General features: G+C 57.4%; 2 protein-coding genes across 9 annotated transcripts in view; one reads left to right on the top strand and one right to left on the bottom strand.

The window, feature by feature from the left end:
* Positions 1-3,376, top strand: part of CASZ1 (castor zinc finger 1) — a 143,030-nt gene extending 139,654 nt beyond the window's left edge. For 7 of the 8 annotated variants that reach the window (XM_053577298.1, XM_053577304.1, XM_053577303.1 and 4 more), the window contains 2 exons: positions 8-304; positions 2,167-3,376. In XM_053577298.1, the coding sequence (XP_053433273.1) occupies positions 8-304; positions 2,167-3,248 (1,379 nt within the window). In that variant the 3' untranslated portion in view covers positions 3,249-3,376. The remainder of the gene's footprint in view (positions 1-7; positions 305-2,166) is intronic. The other variant, XM_053577301.1, reaches the window with a different exon arrangement.
* Positions 3,377-9,920: 6,544 nt separating this feature from the next.
* The window catches only part of PEX14 (peroxisomal biogenesis factor 14), a 147,346-nt gene continuing 140,473 nt past the window's right edge, over positions 9,921-16,793 (bottom strand). The window contains exons 8-9 of the mRNA XM_053577317.1: positions 13,744-13,835; positions 9,921-11,942 (exon numbers count right to left, since the gene is read on the bottom strand). Of these exons, the coding sequence (XP_053433292.1) occupies positions 11,489-11,942; positions 13,744-13,835 (546 nt within the window). The 3' untranslated portion in view covers positions 9,921-11,488. The remainder of the gene's footprint in view (positions 11,943-13,743; positions 13,836-16,793) is intronic.

The following is a 16,793-nucleotide window of genomic DNA, read 5'->3' as shown; positions in this document are numbered from 1 at the left end:
TCTCCAGGCTGCCCGGCTCCTCCTCCTCCTCCTCCTCCTCCTGCTGCCACCGGTGATGAGGCTGCCCACCTGGCCCCGCAGCCCCCACCAACCGCACCCTTCTCGCCGGGTGTGCTCCGGCCCCCCCTCCCCCCCCTCCCATGCCTCTTCTCTCCGTCCTGTTTCTCATACTCTCTGCTCAGTGCCACTCTCGGAGCCAGCCGGGGCCTGGCCCACCCCATCAACAGCCCGCCCAGCTTCCCGCCCATCACTGCCACTCCAACTCCAGTAAAAAGTGACGTCCCCCTAGTTCAGGACGCTGCAGGTAACTTACACGTGCCTTCTCACCAGTCTCTGTCACCCCAGCTGACCCTCAAAGCCATGGTCCATGGCCTGACCCCTGCACCCGTCATAGCCAGGCACTCCTGAGGCAAGAATCTGGTCTCTGTGTCCAGCTCCCATGGTTCCTGCCCAGCACCAGGCAGGACAGAGTTGCTCCTTCCCAGCAGTCGCTCGGACCTCAGAGGTGGCAGTGCCTGGCCCACTCCCACATCCCTGCTGGACGCCCTGTGGATCTACTTCCTCAGCCCTGGGCAAGGCAGAGCCTGTTCTCCTGCTCTCAGGAGTCTTCCTGGGACCTGGCACTAGGGAGAGGCAGAGATGTGCTCCCAAGGGCTTGCTGGTGCCTGGGACCCACCAGGTTCAGGGCTTTCTGATTCTAGCCTGAGCCTCACCCCCACCCCCAGCTGAGTTGGAAGAAGAAATCTCTGTGCCCCCAAGCAATGCTCAGTGGCAGAGGTGCTTCTTCGTTTCTCCCCCATATCTGGTGCCTCACAGGGATAGGGCCTGCTCACCCCTGTCCCTCGGGTGTAGACGTCACCCAGCTATCTCTTTCTCTAGTTACTGTTGTTGCTTTCCATCCTGACTGGGCAGAGCCGCTGTGTCAGGGCCCAGGAGTCACTGCAGGGAAACCAGGGCCAAGGGTCCCCACCCTTGTGGGCTTCAGGCCATCAAGAACTCTGTGTCTGGCATGGCCAGACTTTGACTTCAGGGCCACAGCAGCTGCTCCTCACACTTGAGTGTCAGGGCCTGAGACTATCCCTTGCCCCTGCCTGGGTACCCCTTGGTTTCCCTGTGTCTGCTTAGGATGGTGACTGGGCCTCTTTTGCTGATTGGCAGTGCAGATGGTGTCCACAGGTTCAGGTGGGCTGAGCCAGTTGGCCATGTTGGAGAAGCCCAGAGGATGCCCAGCACCTGCTCTGCTAGGGCTGGGCCTGAGAGTTTCTCTTGTTGTTTTGGGGGTGGGGGAGATGCTGGACCAGCTGCCCATGCAGCCAGCTCTGCTCACCCGCAGCTGTAGGGACTACAGGTGCCTCCCAGAAAGGGATAAAGAAGCACAACCTTGCCCATGGCAGTGGGGCATCCTAGGTTCTACAAGGAGGCTGAGGCCAGGTAGGCATAGATGGACATTCATCCCTGGCTGAGCTGCTCCAGCCCTGACCTAGGTAGGAGGCCCTGAGCAGAAAGACAGAGCGTTCAGCACTCTGAGACGGGCCCCTCAGCAGGGCTGCCCTCTCCCCGCCCACTAGGAGCAGAAAACTCCAACAAGACCTTAAAGAACCTCTGGCACCAAGGAGAAGGTGTTCCTCGGGGCAGGGAGGTACAGCCCCACGCAGCCCTGGGGCGCTTGGCACCCCTGTTGTGAGTAGGCAGGTCCCCTGTGCAGACAGGCGGGCAGCTGGGAAACTGGTGAGGCACGGGAAGAGGAGCCAGCCTGTCCCTCATTAGAGGCAGGCGTGTGATGGCGTCCTGGCCACCATCCAACTTGGGTAATTACACTCTGCCGACCTAGATTCCCCCTTCAGTTTCAATTAGCGCCGGGACGTGTCCTTACTTCCCACCCAAACTGGCCAGGAAGCAGCCACCACATCCCCTAAAGCTGGTTGGTCTGCCCCCCTGGCGCAGAAGCCTGTGGGGTCATCTTGTAGACACAACTGAGGAGGGAAGCCTAGGACCACCTACCACTGTCTTGAGGGTGGGAGCAGGGAGGGCCTCCAGACCTGGGGAGGTTACATTGTCCCTACAGGGGCCCTGAGGGGAGTGACCTGGGGAATGGTGCCCACACGGGCGCTGCCAGGCCTAAGGGAGCATCCCTTCTGCACTGACCTCCCCACCACCACCCTCCAGGGAACACCATCTCCATGCCGACGGCCTCAGGGGCCAAAAAGCGCTTCTGGATTATTGAGGACATGTCGCCGTTTGGCAAGCGGCGGAAGACGGCCTCCTCGCGCAAGATGCTGGATGAGGGCATGATGCTGGAGGGCTTCCGGCGCTTCGACCTCTACGAGGACTGCAAGGACGCGGCCTGCCAGTTCTCGCTCAAGGTCACCCACTACCACTGCACGCGCGAGAACTGCGGCTACAAGTTCTGCGGGCGCACGCACATGTACAAGCACGCGCAGCACCACGACCGCGTGGACAACCTGGTGCTGGACGACTTCAAGCGCTTCAAGGCCTCGCTCAGCTGCCACTTCGCCGACTGCCCCTTCTCAGGCACCAGCACGCACTTCCACTGCCTGCGCTGCCGCTTCCGCTGCACCGATAGCACCAAGGTCACGGCGCACCGCAAGCACCACGGCAAGCAGGACGTCATCAGCGCCGCGGGCTTCCGCCAGTTCAGCTCGAGCGCCGACTGCACAGTGCCGGACTGCAAGTACAAGCTCAAGTGCTCGCACTTCCACTGCACCTACCCGGGCTGCCGCCACACGGTCGTGGGCATGTCGCAGATGGACTCGCACAAACGCAAGCACGAGAAGCAGGACCGCGGCGAGCCGCTGGCCGAGGGCCCCGCGGCCGGGCCACCCGTCAGCCTGGACGGCTCGCTCACGCTGGGCGCCGAGCCGGGGGGCTCGCTGCTCTTCTTGCAGACGGCGGCCGCCGGCCTGGGCCTGGCGCTCGGCGACGCGGGCGACCCCGAGCCGCCGGACACCGCCCCCGGGCCGCGGGAGGGCCCCGCCGTGCCCGGCCCCGCCGCCGCCGCCGCGGAGTCGTCGCAGGAGGACGAGGACGAGGAGCTGGAGCTGCCCGAGGAGGACGAGGAGGACGACGACGACGAAGACGACGAGGACGAGGACGACGACGAGGATGACGAGGACGAGGACCTGCGTACCGACTCCGAGGAGTCGCTGCCCGAGGCGGTGGCCGAGGCGGCAGGGACGGGCGCGCGGACCCCGGGCGCCCCCGGCCCCGCGCCCGCCGCCTCTCCCTAGCCGCCCCCGGCCCTGCTCGGCCGGGAGGTGGCCACTGCTGTCCCCGATTTTGTAGGAAATGCTATTTATATGTGACACTTCGTCTGAACAGAGCCCCGCGCGCTTGGGTCCGCTCGCCCCGCCCGCCCCGCCGGTGCTTCCGGACCCCGAGTCCGTCTCAGGACAGGTGGGGACCCCCTGGTGCTCCGCGGCGCCCCGGCTCAAGCAGCGCGGCGGCTGAAGGACAGGCTGCCGGCGGCCCTTTCTAGCTGAAGCGTGGGGGTCTTCAGGGAAACAAGGTGCTCTGCTCCGGGGCCAAGTGGCAGGGGTCCTAGGACGAGATGGCTGGAGCCCCGCCACTCGTGCTGAGGACTGGGCCGGGGCCCCCGGGACCCCATCCTAGCCGGGAATGGGGGCGGGGCCTCGCGTTAGTGCAGCTAAGACCCTCCCCCTGCCGGGGGAGCGGGCAGAAGGCGGCCAGCACGGTTGACACTACAGGGACCGTCGAGGAAATCTCATGGATTAGCCACCAGCGCGGCGCTCCGTGGCCGCGCCCCGCCCCCCAGGGCCGGGTCAGGTCTGTGTGGTGACACCGCTGCACCTGAGAGCCGGGGGCCAGGGCCCGGCTTGGCTGCCCTGCTGGTGCAAATAGGAAGGATGCGACTGGTTTTGGCTTTAATATTCAGAGTGGAAAAAAGTACGAGAAAGTTGTACAGTATTTTTTCCTGTAAAGGTTATTATTGTACACAGAACAAAAAGGAAAAAAAAGCAGGCGTGGGGAGAGTGCAGACGGCCCAGGCCCGGGCTGGGGCTCATCCAGAGGCCCCAGCAGTCTCGAGGCTGGCCTTCACACTGGCACTGACCGGAGCTGCGGGATCCCAACTTTTAACTTGAATTTTGTAGAGACAAGAAAAACGGACTTGTTGATACAAGTTTGTAGTTAATTTGAGTTTTTCTCTATTGGTTATGCGTGTGGCTTTATAGGGCTTTTTTTCCCCCCCAGTTTGTTTTTAAATTTTTGTTTGGGATGCTTCTTTGGTGGTGCAGCCCACCTAGAATTGGTTCCTTAGGGCCTACCTGGTGGGGACACACCGGCCAGGGGCTGGTCCAGTCCCTGGTGAGGGCAGGTGGCCTAGGGCTTCTGTCCACCTTCTCTACTCTGGGCCACCAGCCAGTGTCGGTCCTATTCAGGCCACAAGGAGAGGACAGGCCCAGTGGTGGATGGATTGGGGGCTGGAGGTTGTCACCCAGAAAGTCTCCAGGGAGGGGCCTGACCCATGGGGGGGGGCAGTAGTTTACTTTTTCTTTCCTTTTTCTGTCCTCTTGGCTGCCCACAGCCAGAGTGCCAGGACCACCTGAACTGGACAGGGAGCCAGGAGGGACGAGTGGTCAGAGTATCCCTGAGTCACCGGGAAATGAGTTGTTTTCTCAACAGCCCCCTCCAAAGCCCCCAACCCTGGTCACCACGTATTGGTGTGGAGCATCTGCCCACACTGACCCGCCACAGAACCAATGTGGGGGGGGGGGTTGTAAAGGAAAACACAAACACACACATATACACTTTTCAATGTAGCAAAATCAAACAAAAAAAAAAAAAGAAAAGAAAAAGAAGATGCCGACAGCGCGAAGTCCAGCCTTTTGTAACCCTCATATTGCACACTAGGACTTAAGCCATTGCTAGCTCATTTTGAACTTTAACGTGAACTTTTGTTTTATTTTCTTTCTGTGGGGAAAACAATGCTTGATCCACCAATGCTCTTTTTAATGTTTTATAACTATGTATGTGTATATATATATAAATATAAAATAATATGTATGCACATATGTGTGTATATATCTATATGTATATACATATATAGATATATAGAGATATATAGAGAGGTTTTGAGACAAAAAAATGCAGAACATGAAAACCGAACTGAACAGCGTGTGCTCTGATTACTTGAATCTGGTCTCCTCGGCACCTGGTTATTAATAACTGAATATTTTTCCACTTGAATTTAGTGCTATTAGAAATTTAATATATGTGTTTTATTTATTTGATTTTTTTTTTTGCATGACTGATGCAAGGTTTGACATTTTCACTCAATAAAAACTGGAAAAAAATCTTTTGAGTTATCTTGCATTTTTTAAATCACCCCCAAGTAGCTGGCTGTGACCCAGCTGTGTGGGGCTACACAAACACAGCCAGGTGCCTGTGCCAGTGGCGGGGAGGCATTGGTCACCCTTCCACCCTGGCAGGGAAGTGGGGAACAGACCGGTTTGCCCCAGGGCATCAGGCCAGGATCTCCTATGTTGCTGGCAGCAGAGGAAGGGGGACTCAGGTTGCCTCCTCGCAGCCCAACAGCCTTGCCCAAAGGCCCAGCTCACGGCTCCAGAGCCACCCTCATTGCTAGGTCTGGGGCACTGGGCAAAAGCTTTGAGGCCTCTCCTGGACACCCACCCTAGCCAGCCCTCTCCTCTCCCAGCCAAGGCTACCACGCTGCACTTGGCAGAGCCGTCTTCTGCAGCCTCCCTCGGCTCCTTCCTTCTTCCTGCAGGGACCTGCCTGGGCTGGGAACGGCACGTACCCGGATCCGATCCGGATGCTGGCGCAGCTCCTGCCTGGCCTGGAGCACGTGGTGGCAGAGCCAGAGGAGGCCAATTCCTGGGTCTAAAGCCACCAGCCCAGAGCCTGTGCTGCCAGCCCTGGCCTGACATCATGGCCCACCAGGCCTACCCCAGAGTGCCCAATGGAGGGGCTCTGGTGACCGCTCGGTCTGACATTCCCTCCAGGTGACTCTTGGTCCAAATCATCTTGCCTGTCCTGCCTTCAGCTGACTTCCAGGAGCTGAAGCTTCCCAGGTCAAGAAGGGAATGCGTGTGGGGCCTATCACACCCCTGTCAGGGGAACATCCCATCCACGTTCCTGACAAGACTTAGATGCTAGAGATGAAATCACTATAGTGTGCTCCTCCCCTGCTAAGCCTGGTGTGGCCCCAGATGCCCAGGGCCCCAGAGCATCCGCGCAGTCTCATCCTCCTCCGAGGATCCGTCTCAGCCCAGCCTCAGCAGAGGCCCTTCCCTTTCTTCTTTGCTTCTGGAACGCAGCCCGCAGGCTATTTACATAAATATGTTTGTAACAGACATGAAAATATATACTTTTTTCTGTCTTATTAAAATGTTCAAGTTGGAACTCGCCTATTGTTTGTGGATATCTCGATTCTGTTAAATAAAACAGTGACTAATTTATGGGATAAAACACAAGTTCAACAAATTAAAACCATTATTGGAGCTCCTGTGGGGCCTGGGGGGAGGCAGAAAGCCAAGCCCCGACCTCAGCGTGGGTGGGTAGTGCAACCACAGGCTCCCTCTGGGCACCCTCTCGGTGGGCAGCTCTGGGAGAACTGCCCAGGGGAGGGAGGCCAGAGACTCAGGGCAGTTTGCTGACCTTAGCCAGACCCCAAAACTGCCCCCTGCCCACCTGCCCCCAGGTCTTTTGGGCCTTGGGGACCCACACACGCTGGACAGGAGGAGGCCAGGCCTGGCCCAGAGCAGCGATCATGAAGGGCCCGAGCCCAGGTCAGGGAAGGGGCTGGGGTGTCAGGGGAGCAGGACACTGCACCCAGGCCAGCCCACTGCACCAAGTCCCAGGCTCTACCCGAGGGCAGAGGTATCCACACACCCCCACTGGGTGCTTGTGCCCATTCTTGAGACTGTGAGCGGGGAGCCTGCCGCTGTGGACAGCACCCACCTCTCCCCAGGACCAGGGAGTGGGCCCTACAACCCCACCTGTGGCTGGCTGGACTCGCAGGAAATGTAGTAAAACGTGTTCCTTTGGGATTTAATTAGCTATGGTGTATGATGCTCCTGCCCAAACTGGGGCAAATTCTGGAGTTTTGTGACCTCTTGGAAGAGTCAGAACCAGCTACACAGGTTCATGGCTGAGCTCAGAGGCCTGTCCACCTCTCACTGAGCTGGCCCAACTGGGGCAGTACGGACAGCAGCATCACCCACAGGGAGTTGGACCTGGCATCCAAGGAGCGGCCTTGCCCTCAGCCTGCCTGGACACACAGTGATAGGGCAGCCCACTCTCTGGGCACCATGTCCAAGACACTGGATAGTACATCCAAAGACAGCCTTAGTCTAGGGCCAAGGCCAAGGCACAGATGTAGGGGACAAAGCACTGCTGCCCCAGCCCTGGGTCAGGCCTTTTGGCCACCTTGTAGGGAGGAGAGGCCCCAGCCCCTAGGAAGGTCAGACAGGAGGTGGCACCCAGGAGGCCCAGAGCCAGCATCAGAGTAGCCAAACCCAGGCACTTGATCTCATAGGAGCCCCACACCACTGGAGGGTCTTCACCAAAAAACCTCCCGGCCCTGAGCCTCTCTGGGGCCGGCTGCCACACCTGAGTCCCCAGGGCCCCCCTTGGAACTGGTTTTGGGCTAGAAGCAATCCTCCTAGGCTGTGGGGTGGAAGGCTGGACTGAATGTAAAAGGTTTGTTTAAAGCCATGGACCTTTAAGGAAGGTCTTTCCAACACTTGTCAAAGCACAAGCAAAGGTTCCAGGCATTCTCCTTATGAAGCCTTAACACATCTCTTGTCTTCTAGGAGAACATGAACTTTTAAAGTGCTGGTAAACTTAGCTGGGCCTGGTGGCAGGCACCTGTGGTCCCAGCTACTTGGGAGGCTGAGGCGGGAGGATGGTTTGAGGCTACAGTGAGTTATGATGATGCCACAGCCTCCAGCCTGGGCTACAGAGCAAGATCTTATCTCTAAATAAATATAGTACACCACTGAAAGGAAACCATTAATGTTTTTCGTGATTCAGGCAGTCACCCCTCAGTGCATTAAAGAGTATCTGAGAGTCATGGTCTGAGCTGTGGCCAGCATGGGAAGATATGGGGGGGGCGGGGCTACAGAGCATGGGGCCCACTGGGCCCTGTGAGCACATGTATGCCACACACGTGTTGGTGCATGCCAGCTTGGATGTGGAACAGGTGGTGGCTACATATCCAAACAGTGGCCTGGAGGTGTCCGCTGTGTCGCTCTGCTTGGCCAGGCAGCGGCTGGTCCAGTGCAGCAAGAGCAGAGGCCAGTCGAGTAGCAGGCCCCTCCTGTCAGAAACAAGCACAGGGCACCCCCAGGGTGTCATCTCACCTCTGGTGGAAGCCCCATCCTTCCTGCTAGACCCATCTGGAGCTTCTGACCCTCCCCTCTGGGTGCTTCAGCAGGAGCCAGTTTAAACCACAGATGGGAAACATTAGGATTAAGTCAATTCCTGGGGACCGGGTTGTCTGACCCAGGGAAAGCTGCTCCTGCCCACACCCCTCCTTCCTCTTGGGCAGGAGGACACAGCAAGGAGGGCAGTAGAGGACCTTCCAGAAAACTCACTTCCATCTGGGTGTGAGGGCCCCGAAAGACAAGCACAATTTGCTGTTCTGTTAGAGCAGTTCACACACGCTGAAGACCTTCCTGCTTTTATTAGAGAGGAAGGGGAAGAGAGGGAGGGAGGGAGGGAGAGGGGGAAGTGGGGAGGAGAGATAGGGGAGACAGGGAGGGCACCACGGGAGAGACCGCAGGGATGCCACGTGAGAAAGGCGGAAGGGGCAGGAAAATGCTCTCAGTCTCGCTCCCTGCCATACTGGTTCGCAAACATCAGATATGATGTGCTTTCCTTCCACGAGAAGGAAACCAAACCAGCACTTTGGAGTACAAACTCAGCATGCCCTTACCTGACCTGGCAGGGTCATGTTCCCTTTTCCCACCTGGGGGTCCCAAGAGGTGCCTACAGGGCTGAAGAGCCACTGCACCGCCTGGCACCCCACACCTCGGCCCTTCCTGACAGGGCGCAGTCCCAGGCAGCTCCCTTGCTACTTGGCTTGCTCCTTTAGGTCCCCCGTCCTTCCCAAACAAGACGCCCCTGCCCAAGGTGGAACCAGTGAGTCACCAGAGGAGCCGGGAGAGACCCTGGGCCTGGGGCGAGCGCGTCCCGGCAGAGGCAGAGGTCATGACAGTCGTCTAGTGGCCTCCAAGCATGGGGCTAGCTCTTTCTTAAAAGACACTTTATAAAAATATACTGTAATTGAGTTAATCATCTTCCCCCTTCCAGAAAGGGCCTGACAAGCGCTGCCCGCTGCTCACTTCTGCCCCATTCCGAATATTTTTACCTTATTTGGATGAAATGCATTATTTTTCTAATGAAAGGCTTTTTTTCAAAGGGCTGTTTTCCCTGGTCCAGCAGCTGCCTTTATTAGGCAGGGCTCACGCTGTTTTGGGGAGGGGTTTTCTCTCCCTGAAATCACGCCAGACTCTCTGTCCTCAAAGGCTGAATTCGGTGCTCAGGACCCATGGGGGCAAAAGGCCTCCAGGCCACAGGTTTCTGTCCTGTTCTCCTCTGTGCTTGAACCCAGGGATCCATGGGTTACTCACCCCGCGAGGCCCCACAAGGAGAGAGAAGCCCCGGCTTTGGTGGGAGAGGGGTGCTCAGGGAGGCCCCAGTCGCAGCCGTGCTTTTCTTCCTCGCACCAGCCCCAGCAGCAATGGCATTGCTCCCTGGTCTCCCTGCTGGTCCCACTGGAGGATAGGCTTCCAAAAAGTCACAGATGATGACCAACATGCACAAACTAAGTGGTGACTTCTCAGTCACTGACCTGTGTTTCCACTGGCCATGGAGGGTCCATGGCACAGCAGGTCAGGGACGCAGCCTGGGGTCCCAGGAGTCTCACTGTCCCCTCATCAAGACAAGGTCAGTAGCCCTGAGAACCGAGAAACCTGTTGCTTCAGGGGCAATAAGGAGGCTGGGGATGGAGAACAAGCCATATGGTGACCCTCAACCTGGACTCTGCTGTCTCCAGAGAACAACAGCTGGAATCACAGCCCAGAGGGGCATCCTCTGAGGCTGAGTGTGAAAGACACAACCTACAGGATGGAAACCAGCCCAGGGGCTGACACTCTGGGTCAGGCTCAGGCCAACCAGTGTCCTGCTGCCTCCACAATGTCAGGAAGGGTTTGCTACATGGGGAGAGGAGCCTGGGGGCAGGGCTGAGATACCTTCTGGGACAAAACAGCCACAGGGCCAAGTGTCTGCCCAGCCACCATGGCCTCCTCCCTCCTAGGGCATGGAGGGGTAGCTCCGCCCGCAGTGGCTGTGGGCGCTATTTCCAAAGCCACTGTGTCCCCTCGAGGCGCATGGACATTACTATAGCACCCACGTCCCCCAAGCTGGGTCCTGACACCTCGAGGCTTGACAGCCCCTCGGAAGGAATTCTGCCCTGCTCATCTGGTTTCAGCCAAATGCTCTGTGAAAGTTGAAGGGAGACAGGGGAGGAAGTGAGGACACACGCCCTCCTGGGAAACACGCATCCATTTAAGGAAGGAGAGCTCATCCCACCGCAGCAGGTCTATATACAGTAACATGCGGTCCCTTCTCCTGTGCTCAGGAAAATGTCGCCTTTGGCAGATCCCTGGGGCTGAGGAATGGCCCCTCTGAGTGTAGCTGAGCAGCCGTGGAAGCCGCCCCAGGGCAGGGCCTGCCCACTGGCCCATCTACCGGGGCTGCCCAGGCCCCAGGCCCCGGGCCCTGCCCCAGGCTTCCCCCACTTCAGAGGCAACAGGGTAACAGGAGCAGATAGGCAGCCACAGGCAGAATTAAATAGTGGCAACTCGTATTTATTACAATTATGTACAGGCCTCTCTTATACTCTGCAATCTATACATGATCACACAGGTGAACGTGTGCTCCCTGCAGGGAAGGACAGAGGCGTCTGTGGATCAGGAGGGCCCCGGGCCGGGCTCGTCAGGGGATTAGCTGAGCCATTACATGGCACACGGGGGCAGGCCCAAGTGCAGGGTGGTTTCACTTGTCTGGGAGGACAACAGGGCACAGCTGAGGCTGGGGACAGGCACCCCAGGGCTGTGGGGACAGGGCTGGAGAGGGTGGGGGAGATGGTGGACACCAGAGGACTACAGCTCCTCCTCTGCCAAGGAGTGGGAAGGCAGGTGACGACACTAGCTCTGGCCATGCGCAGTGTCACGGTAGTCAAGACACGCAGCAAACATACCCCGGACGGGATGTCTGTCCAGGACAGGGGCTGGCAGGGGCTGAGCTGAAGAACTGGCAGGCTAGGGCTGGCAGGCAGGTGAGAGGAGACTGGTGGACACAGCCGTGACCCCCCCATCGCCACCAGGCCGCAGCACAGCCAAGGACAGCTCTGTCCCCTACCTGGGCTCCAGGACCAGAGGAGGAGGTGGCTGTGGCCACCGTCATGGACAGGCAGGCAGGGCTAGTCCCGCTCACTCTCATTACTGGCGCCCTCAGGCCGCCGAAGCTTCTCCACCTGCTCATTGATCTGGCCATCCCCACCCCGGCGGTCCTCCCTCTGCACCCCCAGGCAGTCCTCCTCATCCACGTGGCCCACGTCGTCGTCCTCATCCTCCTCGTCTTCCTTGTCCTCCCTCTTCTCCTCCTCACCCTGCACCTCCAGCCTCACCTGGCTCTTGACATCCACCACACCCTCGCCCTCCTCCTGGGGGCCCAGCAGGTGGTACGTGACCGTGGAGCCCTCAGGGCTGTGGCCCTCCTTCCCGGGCGAGGACGACGTGGACTCGTTGCTAACCGGGGAGATGTCACTGCTGCTGTGGTGGTTCACGGCTGCAGGGCTGGAGGGTGATGGCGACTTGACTGGAATCTGCCAGGAGGGGATCTTCGGGGCTGAGGGGGACGGAGGGAACTGCCTCCTGGCAGAGGAAGCAAGAGAGGAGGTTGGTGGCAGCTCTCAGGACTCATACCCTCAGGGGACTTGGCTGTGGTGGGTGCCCCTGGCCCTGCTGCCTTGGGCGAGGGCCCCGGCCTTGGTAGCCACTGGACGGCCAGACCCGGGAGGCCTGCCACGCCCTGAAGCTGCTTCCCGCTCTTCTTCAGCACCGTGTCACTGCCTCTACCTGGAGGCCAGGAGAGGGAGAAGGCTAGGAGCCCAAAAGGGCTTAAGCCTGGGGACCCTGGACCTCAGTTCTCACCTGTCTATGGCCTGGGCAAAAGGGCAGGGTGCCACTCACGAAGTGGTCAAAGACATCACAACTTAAAGGGCGATGTTGGTGCACTTTGCTAGAAAACCTCTGAGCTCAACTCTCTGCACAGGGAAGAGTGGACCTCTCTTCCACTCCTGTGTTCCCTTCCTGGGCCCTGAGCCAGCAGCCAGCCCAGACCAAAGCCAATTCCAGGAGGGACCTGGAGGTCAAGTCTAGCTGGCAACAGCTCAGAGATGGAGCTCTCCGGCAGGCGGGCCCATCTCTGCCTGCGCCAAGACGACCAAGCCCTGTCCCTTCCCACCAGACTGGCCTGGGGACACACACACCAAGGCCACTTACCCACAATGTCCTGATCACCAACAAGAAATCTAATGTGCAATTTTCTTGATTCCAATGTCAACCAACAGCCTTCTCTCTCGGCCCCCGCCTTAAAGGCCCTGATCTAAATGAGGGAAAATGAAGGATCTCTCCTAATGACAACCCTCGGGACCTTTCCTGAGCTGGGCCACACCTCTGCCAAGGACACTTTCCTTTCCTCAGGGAGGACTAGGAAGTGGGTGGCCTAGAAAATGTATCTCCTGGCAGGGCCACAGACCCCTTCACCCCCTACTCTTGACTCGTAGTGAAGTGCCCACCTGGCTGCACCCCCGCCCCACACAGCCCCCACTAACGCAGCAGGGCGACAAGAGTGCGACCAACCATCCCCAGTTCCCAGGGCTAAGAGGCTGCTGGACATAAGACTTCCAATTTGAAAACCAGGACAGTCCCAGGAAAACCAGGCAAAGTTGGTCACTCTACATTCTGGGCTATGCTGGTGACAATGTGGTATCACTGCTCAAGGATGACAGAGGACACCCAGGAAGCTGGAAGGAGGCAAGACTGGCTCTGCCTAGGCCTCTGTGGTGGTTCTCTTCACGCTATGTGGGCAGAGGGACTGCTGGCCTCCTGCAGAGGCTTTCTTAGGGAAAAAGCTGTGACCACGAGGTCGCTCAGGGGTCAAGAAGGAGGGGGTGACCTAGTCTGAAGCCCCTCCTCCCATTTCAACATGGGCCAAACCAGGGTGTTCCCTTAACTCATAGGGCCCTGCTACCCTGTTTCCCCGAAAATAAGACAGTGTCTTATTTTAAGGTGTGCTCCCAAAGATGCGCTAGGTCTTATTTTCAGGGGACGTCTTATCTTTCCTGTAAGTAGGTCTTATTTTCGGAGGATGTCTTATTTTCGGGGAAACGGGGTATTTGGCTCAAGCTGTCCTTGGTAAGGCTTTGGCAGGTCTGGGGAACCGTGTCAATCTCCCAACTCTGTGAGTGCTGCAGGCTGTCCCCCTGGAGTGGGTAGGAAAAGAGAAGCTCAAACAGTCCCCACCCTCAGTGTCTGGATCATGGGGCTCGATCAGTGGCCAGACACACAGGGCCCTTGGGGGCACCCACCTCCAGACTGCCTAGCCAGCCCACGAGCTCCCGGTCCCCCATCCCAGGCCCAGCCAGAGCACAGTCCGAGCCATCTCTCCTACCGATTCAAAAGAAGCCCTTTCAAGGAGTTAATTTCCGACTTGAGTTCATTGATATTCTGGGACTCCAGGATCCAGTTCGTAGATGTAGTGGCCTGGAGGTCAAAGCACAAGGATCAGATAGGGGCTCCTCCCGCCCACAGCAGGTGGGGCTGCGGCTCCAGGAGGGCCCTAGGCACCAGCAACAGCACCAGGGACATTCTGGGTCTGCTCTGGCAGCCCAGGGAGAAGATTCTGCCTCTGCCCATACGGGGGTCTGCCTGTGTCTCTCTGCACAAGTGACAACACCCTCAAAATAAACATTCCCACGACTCTATTTGGGGATCTGATGATATTAAGGAATTATTACATGTTTTTAGGTGACATGGGATTATGTGAATGCAAAGTAAAATAATAACAACAAAGGAGCCCTGATCTTGTGGGAAGCAGGTGAACAGTCTGCACCTGAAGTGATACAAGGTCTGGGGTTTGCTTTAAAGTAACCTGGGGGGTGTGTGGGGTGTGGCAGGGATGAGGCTGACGGGACACCTGAGCCCCTCTGTGTCAGTGGGTGTTTGAAATGTCCACTAAGTCAAAAGACAATACAATAAACCCGGACCATCTCTACACCAACTGCCCCCTCCACCTAAATCCCTCTCCCCTCTAAGAGAAACCACCGCCATACACAGAAGCAAACTCACTGCTCCACACTGGTGGGTATCTGGGCCTGACACCTGGATGCCACCTGGAGCATCAGGGATACCAATGACAGCTGGGTTCCTGAGCCCATTCCTGCAGCCTAATCTCTAGCAGGCCCACAAGACAGGCTTTGTCATCAGAAGGGACCTTCCCACACTGCTCGGGGACCTCCTGCTCCCCAGGAGCAGAGGTAGCTCACCAGCAGCTTCCCTGGTCGGGCCCCCACGGCCACATCACCCATTCACAGCCATTCTCCTGGGAGGACTGGAGGCTCAGCACAGAGAAGCCACCAAGCAAATGACTTGACATCGATTCCTTCCTCAGACGCAGCCCAGGGAGGAAACGACAGCCACAGTGGTCTCTGACAAGCACTACCCTTCAATGCACACCTTCCCCTTTGAGTATAAGTGTTTTCACATAATTCCCAAGACCCGCACCTTACTTTTGCCAACCCTATTGGGAGAAATGAAGAACAAGATCCCCCAGATGGGGCTGCTGGTGGCCGAGCTGCCTGGGAAGCATGTTTATGGAAGATGATCCCTTATGTGCTGGCCTCAGCGTGAGGCCACCACAGCCAGCGTGGAGGCTACAGTCAAGTGCCCAGTGATGCAGGGCTCTCTCCAACACACTACTCATAAGCCGGAAAAGGGGACGGGTCCTGGGTACTCCCTGCCAGTCCGTTGTGGATCCCTGGCGGCCTCACGGAGGCCTGGCCCCTGATGTGGGGGCTGCTGTGGGCACTCCCCTCTGGGCGGCCCAGCTGGGCACACTCTGCTGAGAGAAGCCCCTCAGAGAGGCTGCAGGTTATCAGGAAGGAAAACCTTCACGGCCTGGGAGTGAGTGCTAGCACACCCTCCACTCTCACACATGTTCCCTCAGGGTCCCCACTCCAGACCACCAGACAGCAAGGACCCAGGAGCCACTGTTCTGGCTTCTCTGAGACCTTGAAAGCCACAGCAGCCCATTAACAAGGGAGCAATTTCCACTCACTGGCCTACAAAGGACTCAGATTTCCAAACGCATATGGTGCCAGATGCCAGGATTTAGAAATAAAATCTGACATCTGGGGCCTTTTAGCCAGTCTCTTTAAAAAACAGTTGTAGAAAACTCACAGCCTTTGGTTTTATGTAGGATTTTTAATTACTTAAAGCTCTTCTTTTTAATTTTTTACAGTGCTCCAGTAGGAGGCTGGAAGTCAGTTATAAAAACTTACATTACAGCTGAGAAAACACAGCTCTGAATCTGGTTTATGGGGAAACCGAAGTCCTCACACGCGGGCTTAGATGCCAGGCCAGTGGCCCTGCTGTAGTGCGGAGAGGGCGGCAAAAACACCACCACAAACAACTCCGAGGCCACTCCCACATCGGCATGATCTTGGCCCCTGCCTCTGTTCTTTTTTTTTTTTTTTTTTAAACGGAGTCTCCCTGTTACCCCAGGTAGAGTGCAGTGATGTCATTATAGCTCACAGCAACCTCAAACTCCTGGGCTCAAATGATCCTCCTGCCTCAGCCTCCCGAGTAGCTGGGACTATAAGCACCCATCACAACATCTGGCTCGTTTTTTTTATTTTTAGTAGAGCTAGGGTCTAGCTCTTGCTCAGGCTGGTCTCAAACTCCTGAGTTTAAGAGATCCATCCGCCTTAGCCTCCCAGAGTGCTAGGATTACAGGCGTAAGCCGCTGAGCCTGGCCCCTAACTCCTTCTTAAAAGGCAACATGTGGTCTTAATCTCACGCACAAGGCCTGAAAACAGTTTTCCAATTTCCGGAATGGCTTCTGGCCATTGGCAGGCCAATGATCCAAAAGATAATAGAGGCAAGGTGAGCGGATGGGGTAACCAGCCCTCCTGCAGGCTTTACGGCCACAGCACACATGGAGGCTGGAGGTGGCGACAAGTAGCCACAGACACCTGAGGAGGAAGGGCAGACACCATGTCCACGTGTGAGGTGGACACTGGGAGGGGATCCCTGTTCACAACAGACACTCAGATTCCACCAGAAATGAAGAGATGCCCATTTCACAGATTGTTTTGTTTCTTTTGCAGTTTTTTTTTTTTTTTCGGCAATGCTGTGACCTGTGACAGAACTTGCAGGTGGAGGCCAGCCCACGTCTGCACTGACAGCCTCCAGAGCTGTGGAGATAGGGCTGCCATGACAAGTCTGCAGGCAGAAGGTGGCCTTCCCTCCCTCCTGTTGAGAGGTGATACAGAGACAGACAGAAAGGGTGGCTCCCATGGTTAAATGCCACGCCAACCACACAGCGACTATCACATTTCTCTGTAGGGCAGTGTTGTTGCTATTACATAAGCCTCAGAGAGTGGCCCTCTGGGCACCAAGGACAGGGGCAAAGGGCTGTGTGGGGCAGGGCTGGGCCTGGGA

This window comes from Nycticebus coucang, chromosome 22, assembly GCF_027406575.1.
Source record: "Nycticebus coucang isolate mNycCou1 chromosome 22, mNycCou1.pri, whole genome shotgun sequence".
Classification (NCBI taxonomy): Eukaryota; Metazoa; Chordata; class Mammalia; order Primates; family Lorisidae; genus Nycticebus; species Nycticebus coucang.
The sequence above is the reverse complement of the archived record's forward strand: the minus strand, read 5'-3'. Positions and strand labels throughout refer to the sequence as shown.